At 38.1% G+C, this 11,775-nt stretch overlaps 2 protein-coding genes across 4 annotated transcripts in view; one reads left to right on the top strand and one right to left on the bottom strand.

The window, feature by feature from the left end:
* Positions 1-11,775, bottom strand: part of LOC136447159 (calpain-10-like) — a 63,640-nt gene that overhangs the window by 18,930 nt on the left and 32,935 nt on the right. The gene's annotated exons all lie outside the window — the stretch shown is intronic.
* Positions 51-11,507, top strand: LOC136447131 (potassium channel subfamily K member 2-like). Its single transcript, XM_066445831.1, has 7 exons — positions 51-674; positions 3,834-4,229; positions 6,723-6,841; positions 7,253-7,341; positions 7,726-7,865; positions 8,636-8,766; positions 9,179-11,507. The coding sequence occupies exons 2-7, from the start codon at positions 3,959-3,961 to the stop codon at positions 9,437-9,439; spliced, it is 1,011 nt and encodes a 336-aa protein (XP_066301928.1). The 5' UTR covers positions 51-674; positions 3,834-3,958; the 3' UTR covers positions 9,440-11,507.

Genomic DNA, 11,775 nt, shown 5'->3' on the forward strand with positions numbered 1-11,775 from the left:
ACCTCTATCCAATCCTGCATTAATATCAACCATTTACCATAATATCATAATGTATATATGTCAACTCAAGACTCAACAGCAACAGACTATTGACATTTGCACAATAGCATTAGGACATTCCCAAAGGGTGCGGTATCAGGAGAGTTCAAAACCAGACTACAGCCAATGGATCAAAGCCAGGCACCCGCCCACATCACTCATAAACTAAACAATGCCATGGGAAACCATAGCATTATCATGGTCTGCATAAACTTTTAGTCCTTAAAAATTCATGGCCACTTACATCGTCACAATACAATGGCGTCTGACTGTCCGAATCATTTATGGCGCCAAAGTCTTGAGGGAAAAGGTAACCTGCATGGATTCCAGGTATGAATATGAAGATGCACACAGTGTTATGATATGATTAAACATGCCACTTTGAGTCAGGATATTGGGAGGAGCCACTCAGAGATTGCCTAGCAACCTGCCACCCACTGCAAATTACATTTTTATGGGACCCTTTCATGATGGTGAGATAAATGGTCGTACCTTGACCCAACATTGTCTTGTTTCCGGGGAACAAAGGTGTCAACTAGAACGGCGGTCCCATTTCTGATTAGATATTCAGGCGCCAAGTTAGTCAGTCTGGGAGACGACGCGTTCGTAGGAGCTTTGTGGACGGTCAACCAAAGGTACGTGAACTTACACAAAGCATTGTTGTGTTTATGGCTACTCCAATTGTTGTTTGTCTAATGGTCTCCAATCATATTGTTGTTCGTAATGTAGTTCACTTTCTATGTTTTCGTAAGTGGAAACCAAATAGGAAGTTAGTCTAATGTAACAACTTTCTAATGAAGCCAAAATGGTATGTTTACTTGGAGAATAGGTGTTACAATTACTAATCTGTAGAGTATTAATCAAGACCTTCAAACATTTATATAGTACAGTACTGCTATACACCTGTCTGTAAGAAGTATATTTATATGGTGGAGTCATTTTTTTGTCGATATATGTTACCAGTACCCATGCCATTATAAACTCAAACTTATCAAAAATTCCATAATCATTTCATACCTTTTTATGACTCTTTATACAAAATATATTTTCCTAGGCAACGTTTTTTAGTATCCGTTCGTCCATCTGTCCGTCTGTCCCATAGCTTATATTAGTATGAGGCTTTCATATTGCCTCCTGGGATGACTTAGCTAGGTCACTGTGGCCCAATATACAACTTACTGTACATGTAATGTCCATTAACCTTTGTCTGATAGGTGACCTATATCTGTCATCTTCAAAAACTTCAAAAAAGAGATTTACAGGCACAACTTCAAAAGTTATCAAAGTTTGCAAACTTCAGGTATACATGACAGTCACTGTAATATATGCTGGATTATGAGGGATGCCTTTAGTCTCCATGCACAGGTCACAATTGTCAACAAGCTGCCAAGGCGTGATGCCCATGATATCATTATTACAAGTTCAGTACAATGGGGTAAAAGAGTGGAGTTCCATGACCACGCACCTTCGCCAAATGATGTTGACTTTTTCGAGTGATGTATTTCATTGGTTATGCAAATCATGTCCTCATTTGCATAAATCACATTACATTCTTCTCTACCCAAATAAGTTAATATCATGCTCAGGTTGTTCAAAGTATAAGCAAAGAATGTTATAATAGCTCTTCCTCATAGATCATGTTAATGAGGCCCTTATTTGCATAATTTGTGTCTAACTGTCACTTAGCTTCCTAATGCTCCAACTATGAAACTGCTGTCATTTACCACTATCAAATTATTATTCTTAGTATTCTCTCATTGATTATGAAAATGAGATCTTTATTACCATAACTGATTTAAAAGATACCGATTTGCACATATGGTTAGTATGTAAATCTTCATGATCACTTAATAAGCTATTTACATACCAAACATTAAGATGATCCATTGACCATTTCACAAGTTCTCTTTCAAAGTTTATAACAAAATCGGCCCCTGGAGTTCCAAAAAACAAACACCCTAGGTTGTCCAAACCTACACTTTTTCCCAATAGCTACCACTCTAAAAAAATTACCAAAACATGTCCAGAACAAGTGGTATCAAAACTGGCTGTGCTGCAGTACCATAGAAAACTGCTAGTGGCCAATTATCAACCTCGACCTTTGTTTTCTCGACCCACCTACCAAATATCACAAGGATCCAGCTTCTCAAGTTATGATGTTCAGACACAGACAAACACACACACACACACACACACACACACAAACGGCACCTAAAACACCTTCTCAACGAATGTAATGATGACGTCATCTTAGGTGGTATCTTTTATCTTAATAACCTTGAGGCCTGTCTCCTGTCCAGATCTGTGTCATACATAACAAATTTTCTGCATAAAAGCACAAGATAATTATGTTTTTCAACTACAAGTACAGAGGTTTTCAAACCTACCCTTTCTCGTCAATACCTATTATGGCCTTTGATTTTTACTAACAGAAGTTAAAATGAGGTAGGCTGGTAAGAAAAAGCACCTGGTCCACTTTCAAAGTGTACTTTTAACTCTTCACACCAGACAATAACGTTACTGTGTTTCGCACCAAGGACGTTTGAAACTAACCAATCAACTGGAATCAACACACATTGTGTCTTCCAAACAATACGACCAAATTGTCTAGTACCTACCATTACTAGGTGATGTCATAACAAGTTAGTGACTCTTTTGTATCAATTTGTAAGATACACTGATAGTGGTACATGTTTTATATTGAAGTAGTACATGTATACAGGTGAGACACTTAATTTATTTCTGCTGTAAGAATAGTGGTATTAACAATAGATCGGAGTGAAAAGCGAGACTTTCACTCCACATCCATAGATATATAGAGATGGGCTACGTAGGTTTGGGTGTGTAATTCTAAGTATGTTAGGCCCGATTTACACAAGGAAAATTTCTGAATGTATGACAATGGCATACAACTTTGCTGAGTGTAAATCAGCCCAAGGTGTCATAGGACAGCCATTTTCATGACCTTCTACATGCCTGGCAATTGAAATACACCCTCAAAAAGAGAAGCATTATTTGTCAAAAGAAATGAAAAACAAAATTTTTTAGTCCGTTCTCCCGCCATTTTGAAAGTTCTGCGCTGTCAGAGGTTTAGGACAGTGTCTTCTTGTCAGTGTGTGTCGAAAGAAACCTGGCATGTGACCTTGAAATTTTCCTGATGTAAATGGGGCCTAACTTTGTGTTTGTTGGTTTGTGTGTGCTGTTTAATGCTTTGCTACTTTTAGCAAAACTCAAACTCTTTGATGTTGTCTGGTTTATACCTTGTCCTTATCTTGTCTCAAGAAGGTAAAAATCGTCCCTCCTAAGATTTTTAAAGTTAATGGAATCTCCCTGAACTAGTAGAGCCTACCCAGTGACAGGTAATAATTGTTTGTCAATGATTATGTGTTTATGATCAAAAGTCTGATAAGGGGCAGGCTATTTCCGACAGATACAAAATAGCCTCACTTTCTAGGAGTCAGTCCAGGCAAAAACTATTAGAAGGTCAAGTTGTTAGGTACTGTAAAGTAACTGTAACACTATAATTCAGACTTGTAGCTTGAATACAAAGACACTTGACAAAGGATTTTAACAATGCCTCTAAAAGTGGGTTGTTGCACAAATTGGTTAATCTGTTTAGTGAACCAAGCTGTTTCTGGTGCTGTAGACAGTCACTCCAGGTGGCTTAAAGTTGTTTTCTGTGTTGACAGCCAACCTTGAGGCTTTATAACACGTTATTACGACTTGGAAAATCTGGGTGCGGTTAACTGCCTCGAGGGTCCTCACATATATCTTCTATCTGCCTTCTTATACAGAGGCGGGACGACGGCATACATTACAAGACAGTCAGAGGAATAAGCTTAAGGGTGACCACACTGTCAACAGGTAGGACAAGGCTCCTGGAGAAAATTACAAACTTTACAGTTGTCCTGAAGACACCATGGGTGAGGGCCAGGCTACGTGGAAGCAGATATTACCAGTTTTCATCATTTTCTTAGTATTCCTATTTGCTGGAGCCGGCATCTTTAAGGGATTGGAAGACCATTTCTACGACCCTGAAGATCCGCCACCGAGAAGGCGCCGGGTGGACGACATTGTGCACGAATTTGTTCAAAACTTCACCACAAATGGAGTACCTCCAACTGACGCTGAAGTGCACGATTTGGTGAAGCAAGTTGAAATTGCAAAGCACGGAAGAATACTCGAGCAAGGTGAGAAAGACATTCTCTGTGGTTTGTTATGTACTAAACAGTACTGGTAACAGACATTACATATTCAATTCAATAGCACTGGTGTCAGACTAGATAAAATAACATGGCTTACAGCGATGTTAAGATGCCTACATGCCTTGTATATAGTTATACATGTACGAAAAATACAAAAAACAAGCTGGTATTACTGCAACAGCAAAACATTCTTAGAGACATTACTGTATACCGGTGCCATTTGTAATAGGTTCTTAAAACATTACGTTACGTCTATTTATGGATCCCATCTTTTTTGTTTTGGAAATGACAGCATGTAATTTCTTTTCGAAAGATAGCTTTGAAAAATTAGGAAGATGGTGCTTAACTTTAGAAGACACACTAGTCTTGTTTGACCAAAATGCAATTATTAATGATTATAATTTGAAGGGTTGGAAGGTCACACAAGGGCACTTAAAACCCAACCAAACTGTAACCCATGACCTTGCCAAGGACAGTGGCAGTATTGTATGCAAACTACTGAAACTACACATAGTATTTGGCTCTATCCCATTTTCCAGCTTTTTATCACAATATCATAAAATATTGCAATGCAGAGCTTTTAAGACTGGTATTATGCAAATTAGTGAAAATCCATTTAAGCTTTTCGCTTAGGTAACAGTCATAATGTCACCAAAGTCTGAACTTGGGCCTCAACATGTATCATATAGTATTACATGTTTTTAATTGAGTTACACACATTTGTTGGCATCAATGATTCCTGTGCCACCATGCAGAAATTCTGCATATTAAGTGACTCATCCATTGTTTTGTAGAGAAAATCCTGAGGCTTAACATGTGGTTACCTCAGGCGGTCACGTTGAATTTCAGACAGACCAAACCATAACACCTAACCTTTGAAGCCACACTGTATAGATAAAAGGTCATGGATGATTATATACCTGAAAAGTAAGGGAACAATGCGCTAAAGCCTTGTAGAAAAGCATATATTAGAGATTGTGGGTTTAAATCCTAATATCTTAATTGTAATATCTCTGAATACTCTGTCTACACTTGATGACATTTTGTTGAACAATGGCTTAACAATCCCACCTATAGCCTGGAATCCAAACCTATTATACATGTAGCTCCCAAATTGCGGAGAGGAGCTATGATAGGTTTGGATTCCAGGTTATCCCACCTCCCCCATTATCCACCATTCCCTAAGCGTCCCTGTGAAAATGAAAAGTGCCCTGGGGTACTATAATCATAGTGTGGTTGACCAAAAGCACTCAAAATAATCTACAGCACTTATCCAAAACTTTTGATCAAAACTACAGACACTTATCATCTGTAAGAGTTGATGTGGAGAAGTTAAATCAACAGTATTGATTCAGTTAAGTCACACACCAAGCTAATGTTTCAGGCTTGAGTGATGTGGGGTGAACGACCTATTATAAATTCATACATTAGGCTGTGCACCTGACTGAGATAATTTTGGTAAAGGTTGACATGGATAACGTTACAGTCGGGGTGTTTAACAGACGATTGTACAATATTACGTTCACAGCAAGTCAAGTCATGTTCGAGGCATTCGCAAACCTCCAGTGGCAACACGATCTCATCGTTTCCAGTTTTCATCAAGACCGTAACCACATATCAAGACGCTCCACCCAAGCATTCTTGAGTTATCGTGTTCAAACACAGACACACGCTCACCAAAACATTACCTTCTTGGCTAAGGTAGTTATGTTTTGAGTTCAACCCAATGCAAAGTGGAGACTGTGCATGGACTAATCACAGTTTAATATCTGTGTAGTCAACTTGGATAACCTAATTTGAATACTAAGATCGCTCCACAATTTTCCTGAGGCCAATAGTCATATATAATGATGGTTGCAAAATCACTGCAGCAGACAGTGCCTACGTGCAAGGACACAAGAACTCATGACCTTAATGTAACACCAAGGTCACAATTTCTTGAAAGGTTTCCCTGGTTGCAAATTCAATAAAAGAATGCAAAACAAACCTGATGAAAGTCATATGCATAAGTCATTAATATCAATCAAACCTTGTGCTCTTTTCTATATCTGGTTTAATTACCTGACATTGTTTAGACATTAAATCTGTGCTACTTTTTTATTGTTTGTGGAAATATTTAGTTGACCTTTAAGTTATAGATTGTTATAACAAAGCACAAAAGTTAGGGCTACATATTTTCAACTGTTCAATGAAAAAGTTGATGCGCTAATTTTTTGCATTGGGACAAAGTATTAAGGCCTACACTGTATAAGGGGACTGGTACATTGTAGAAGTGGCAAAACAAAACATTAAGTGTATAGATTATTACCGTTGTCGAAAAGGTTGATAAGTTTTCACGGCTGTTTGTTTGTGTGTGTGTCTGGGTGGCTGTGCTGTGGTCACAATTTTTGAAGGGCAGATACTAAATAGGCCTTGGCCGCCTCCTCCCCTCCTAGTTAATGATCTTGGCTTAACTAATGTCATTGACTGTTTTTTCAGTATCTCATGACAATGATACATCATACAACCTTGACTACATGGAGTCGTGGTACTTCTGCATGACGATTGTCACCACCATTGGCTACGGACATATGGGGCCTTTAACAGATGCTGGAAAGGTATGTCTTTCAATGGCTGTTTCAAGTTTAGGCCATTTTACTGTCTGAAAATACTATTTGTAAGGTAGCATCTGCATGTGATAGTGATATCGAACCAGTTTAGCGTACTTAAGAGCTATTCTTCCACTGGTCGTGATAGAGAAGACTGGCGCTCTTTTTGACAAGCACAATGAACAGTGGACCACGGTTTTATGTCCCACCCTTAGGACTGCTATGCTTTCTGATAGCGTGCATGTCTGGTGACCGACACAGCAGGAATAAAAATCACGGCTTCTACCGGTAGTTCAAGAGCCAGGGCCGCTAACCACTGGACTACGCCCGATGCTACCATTATGCTATATTATTGTGCTGATGCAAATTTTGCTACCAAGAAAACTGATCAGAAGTGTCATCATCCCTACCGTTCTACAGATCTTCTGCTGTGCCTTTGCCTTTATCGGCATTCCCATCTGTTTGATCCTACTGGCACTTGTTGGTGGTCAACTGGGTGATGCAAACAGGTAGACTATTTTGGTTTTACCATTTCATTTTTTGGAGGAAAAAAAGGAAAAAACATTCACAGTTTTTTTTGTAACTGTCACAGTAGTGCATGCAAAAGGATCATACCCGGTACTATTATTTTAATGGTCATATAATAGTCATATTGATGACCATCTTGTTTTGTTTCATGGTTACCTGACACATCTTAAGAAAAATGATTTACACTGCTTAATAACGTTTGAATAGTACAATTATATCAGATTTTAATTCCAAAGAATGATGAAATCATGACAATACTGAGATGTAAAAACTGCTGCAGTTACTGTTTCAGTGCAGTTATAAGTACATGTACAACTGATTCAGAAGTGGATTAAAAGTGATCATGATCTAACTTTCCTTTACAGATGGCTGGACAAACGTGTGAAGGAAGCACTCTCCAAGAAGATCAAGAACCCAGGGTTCATCAGCATAGTGGGGATTCTCGTCTCCCTGATCGTCATGCTGAGTGTGTTCTTCTTCATCCCTGCTCTCATCTTCACTTTAGGTGTGTCTCAACGTTGGGTGTCAATTTTTTTTAGTGTTGTTGTGTTATATTGTGTGTATAGATATGACGTGTAAGATCAACGTAATTTAGAAGCACATGAATTCATATTAATTGATATTATGTATTTCTGCCATAGTTGATTTAAACGAATAAAGATTTGAAAGCTTTCTTCAATTTTCATTTTGAGTCTTCTCATATCTCAAGGTTCTGCGTATAATATCATGATCAGGTTTGTGGTAGTCTGTGAAACGCAAACTCCGCTATCTGAGGCTGTAATTAATTATAGCCCCTCCCTGCAGAGCGGTGTAGAGCGGCTGCTATAAACGCGATTCAATCGGGCTTAGGTTTGAGGCAGTATTAGCATTAGCAACACACCACAAATGAGTGATATTCATAATAACAGATAAAATATCGTTTGGAAGGTTGATCCATATTGTGACACAGGAATCCTGTAAAGTCACTACTGTAACAGTAGTCTATCATTTTGTATTTTGCACGCTTGAAATATTAACCTTTGAAGAAAATCATGTAAAGAGCTTGATATTTGTACTAGCAAGAACTATTCCTAGCCTGAGTACCAGCCTCTGTATACGTAGTGACCGCTGGCTCAAACAAAAAATTTTTGAGCCAGCGGTCACTACGGATGCTGGTACTCAGGCTAAACTATTCCATCTTAGGATGCTAACTACACTTTTTTTTGTCAAGGGAATAAAAATCAAAAGAAACACTCTCTGGAAAATGAGATACTTTATAATTTTTTTTTTTCCCAGTTGAAGAAGACTGGACCTACTTAGAGGCCCTGTATTACTGCTTCATCACCCTGAGCACTGTCGGGTTTGGAGACTTTGTGGCTGCTCTACCTTCCAGCACCCAGAGCTATGCTATCAACACTATCTACAAGGTAATGTTACATTATGTGTACAGCACACACACTGACACACACACACACATGCACGCACTCACTCACTCACTCACTCACTCACTCACTCACTCACTCACTCACTCACACACTCACTCACTCATACAATAAAAATTACATAGTCTTTAGGCAACTCAATAAAACTAATAAAATGTAGATTCTTAAGCCATTGAAAAACATAAATCAAGTCAACACTTTTCACACTGTTTTCAGGATTTTTCATCCTAGAAAACAATGTTTTGACACCTCAAGACCTTTTGTAGATATTCCTTTTAAATGTAATCAGTGTCACCTGGCACAAGAAGTCAAGCTCCTTTTGTTAGTTTGCTTCAAGTTCAACAATAATGTCAGTGTCTTTCCATGAAGTAACTGTCTACTTTTTGACTCCCTATAGTTTGTTGTGTTCCTGTGGATCATGGTTGGCTTGACCTTCCTCGCCGGCGCTCTGGATTTGATGGTGACAAAACTGAAAGACCTGGGATCGAAGATGTCCGACCTGGACGTGCCGAACATCGATGGGGTCAACGTGGACATGGCAGACTTGAAGTTGCCGAAAGGCTTCAAGTCCAAGATGGGCAAAGACATCAAGCCCAAAGAGGTGTCAGAGTGGGGAAAGACTGGAACGTACAATGGAGGATTTGACACCCCGTTATGATTTGTTTGATATAGATGTTAGAGGGGGAGGATCCATAGATAAAACTATGCAGGGATAGTTCTTTATATACATTCATGAAACTGACTTTTTGTACTGTCTGCTATAAGAAGACTCTGAACAATTGTGTAAGAAAAAGTGGGCACTAAATTCTAATACATTTTCAAAATCTTGTAGAAGGTTGCACAATTGTAATCATATACAATTTGTTTTGATTGATTGATGATTGATATGTTTGTAAGTTGGTTTTAATTCAGTGGCAACACTGCGATTTCTAATAAAGTTATCTTGTATCTTGTATACATGTACCAAGCATTAACCACAGGAACTAATTAAAAGCAACAACACATACACTGAGGGTTAGGGGATCAGATTTGTAGCAGCCACTCTTAAAAAAAAGAAATGGTGTTATCATATTGAATTCTAATTTCATTGCAGCTTGTAAGAAGCTGCTGCCTTACATGAATTGCTACATTCGCTAGGTATCATAACAATAGAGAACTAAGAACAATTAACCAATAGAGAGAATACCTGACAATGATATCACTACAGATTAAAATAGAAATAGATTCTGATAATGAGGGCAATATTATTGTGAAACACTAAAACCTAAATGATCACTACTCGTGGAATGGAAATGTTATAACTCTTGTCACAGTGACAAGAATGGAGGCTCTGAAGCACTTCAAGAAACCATAATGTAGTGAACTATCACTGTAATATTAAGTGTTAGATATTAAGTACAAAATGAAGATTGTAGAGAAAGTTCAAACATTGCTTGTCCACCTTCGAACTCCATTCAGCTGGCACAGGTTGCAACTGCACAACACTACCAGTGAATGCAGCTGATTTCAAAAACTAGCAAAGCTATTTTTGTAGAAAAAATGTGCATAATAATTTGATTACTCTTATTCTAACAGTAACAGGTGGCTTTATTGGGTATAAGGCCACTACAGGTGTCAGTGACAATATTTACAACCAGTTGACATTGGGGCAAGTAAGATTTATTCATGTTTTTAAGTGTGCTATTCCTACTGTCAGTAATCACAGTGAAATGATAATATCCCAGTATTTTCTTCAATAAGACTCACAAGACTTAACCAAGAACATTGTGAGAGGCCTTTTAAGGCATGTAGAGAAATGAAATGTGAAAGGGCTGATGAATCCTAATCTCTAGGAATGTCCTATAAAACTCCTAATAAAATAAAAATGTTTTAAAACAATTGACTTGGAAAACGAATGGATAATAGATTCAAGGATTTGATAAATGTATATTTTGCATAACAAAGCTTGTAGGTTTTAATTTTTTACCTACGACACTGGTACTAAGTTAGCATCAGTTTTACTGACTCAGACCTACAATGGTGACATAAGAGTGTCCCTACCTAGTATAATGTGAGTGTTGTTCTCCCTGCAGTGGTTAGATATTCTACTACAGGTTCTGACACATATTTCTATTGTTCTATTGTACGATTCTGTGGTGAAATGGAATATATGCCAGTAATTAAAGCTTGATAATACATTTAATGTACACTGCTTGTATTTCAGTATCTTTAATCAGACACTATTACTAGGTACAGACTGAGATAAGGCCATACCAATTTAATATCTTGGTTAACAGATTTTTTTATCTGGGCATGAGGACATCATTATAACAGAAGGCTGGGGTGAAAACTTGCACCTGACCCTGTTCACTCCCTGAAACTGAGTGCACCTGGTACAAACTTTCCTGTGAGATCCTGTTTTCATGTTGATTTTCCAATCTAGCATTTTTTTAAAATTCCGTTAACCAAGAAATAAAATTGGTGTGGCCTAAGTAAAACAACACATGTACATGACATGCAACAGCACATCCATGGCTGCCAACAGTGTCTATCATAATGCAGAAGACTTACAGAGTGTGGAAAAGAGGGCATAAGATGTAGATCATTGTATACTAACCAGACAAACTAACTCTGAGTCAATACAAGTAATTTGATTAATCATGAACTTTACATGACATAGAAGAGCACAATCATCCATGGCTTCCAAGATCGGCTATCATAATAAAGGTCAACAGTTATGTACCTTCTGCACTCTGTCTGTGTTGTATTTTTCTGTATAAGAGTAATGTGACATTATCATAAGTCATAAAAAAAGGGAAGTGCAATGGAGGCTTTGACAGTCCACTACGAGATGCATAATACAGACATCAGAGGGGAGGATACATCAAAACCCTTGTCCAGCGCTGTACCGTGTCATACCACAGCGAAACACAGAGTGAGGAAGTAACTATGCCGCAAGGTTTCACTGTTTGCTTATGCAGAGGACTTAAAGAGGAAAAGAGGGCACATTGTATA

This window comes from Branchiostoma lanceolatum, chromosome 1 (genome assembly GCF_035083965.1).
Source record: "Branchiostoma lanceolatum isolate klBraLanc5 chromosome 1, klBraLanc5.hap2, whole genome shotgun sequence".
Taxonomy (NCBI): domain Eukaryota; kingdom Metazoa; phylum Chordata; class Leptocardii; order Amphioxiformes; family Branchiostomatidae; genus Branchiostoma; species Branchiostoma lanceolatum.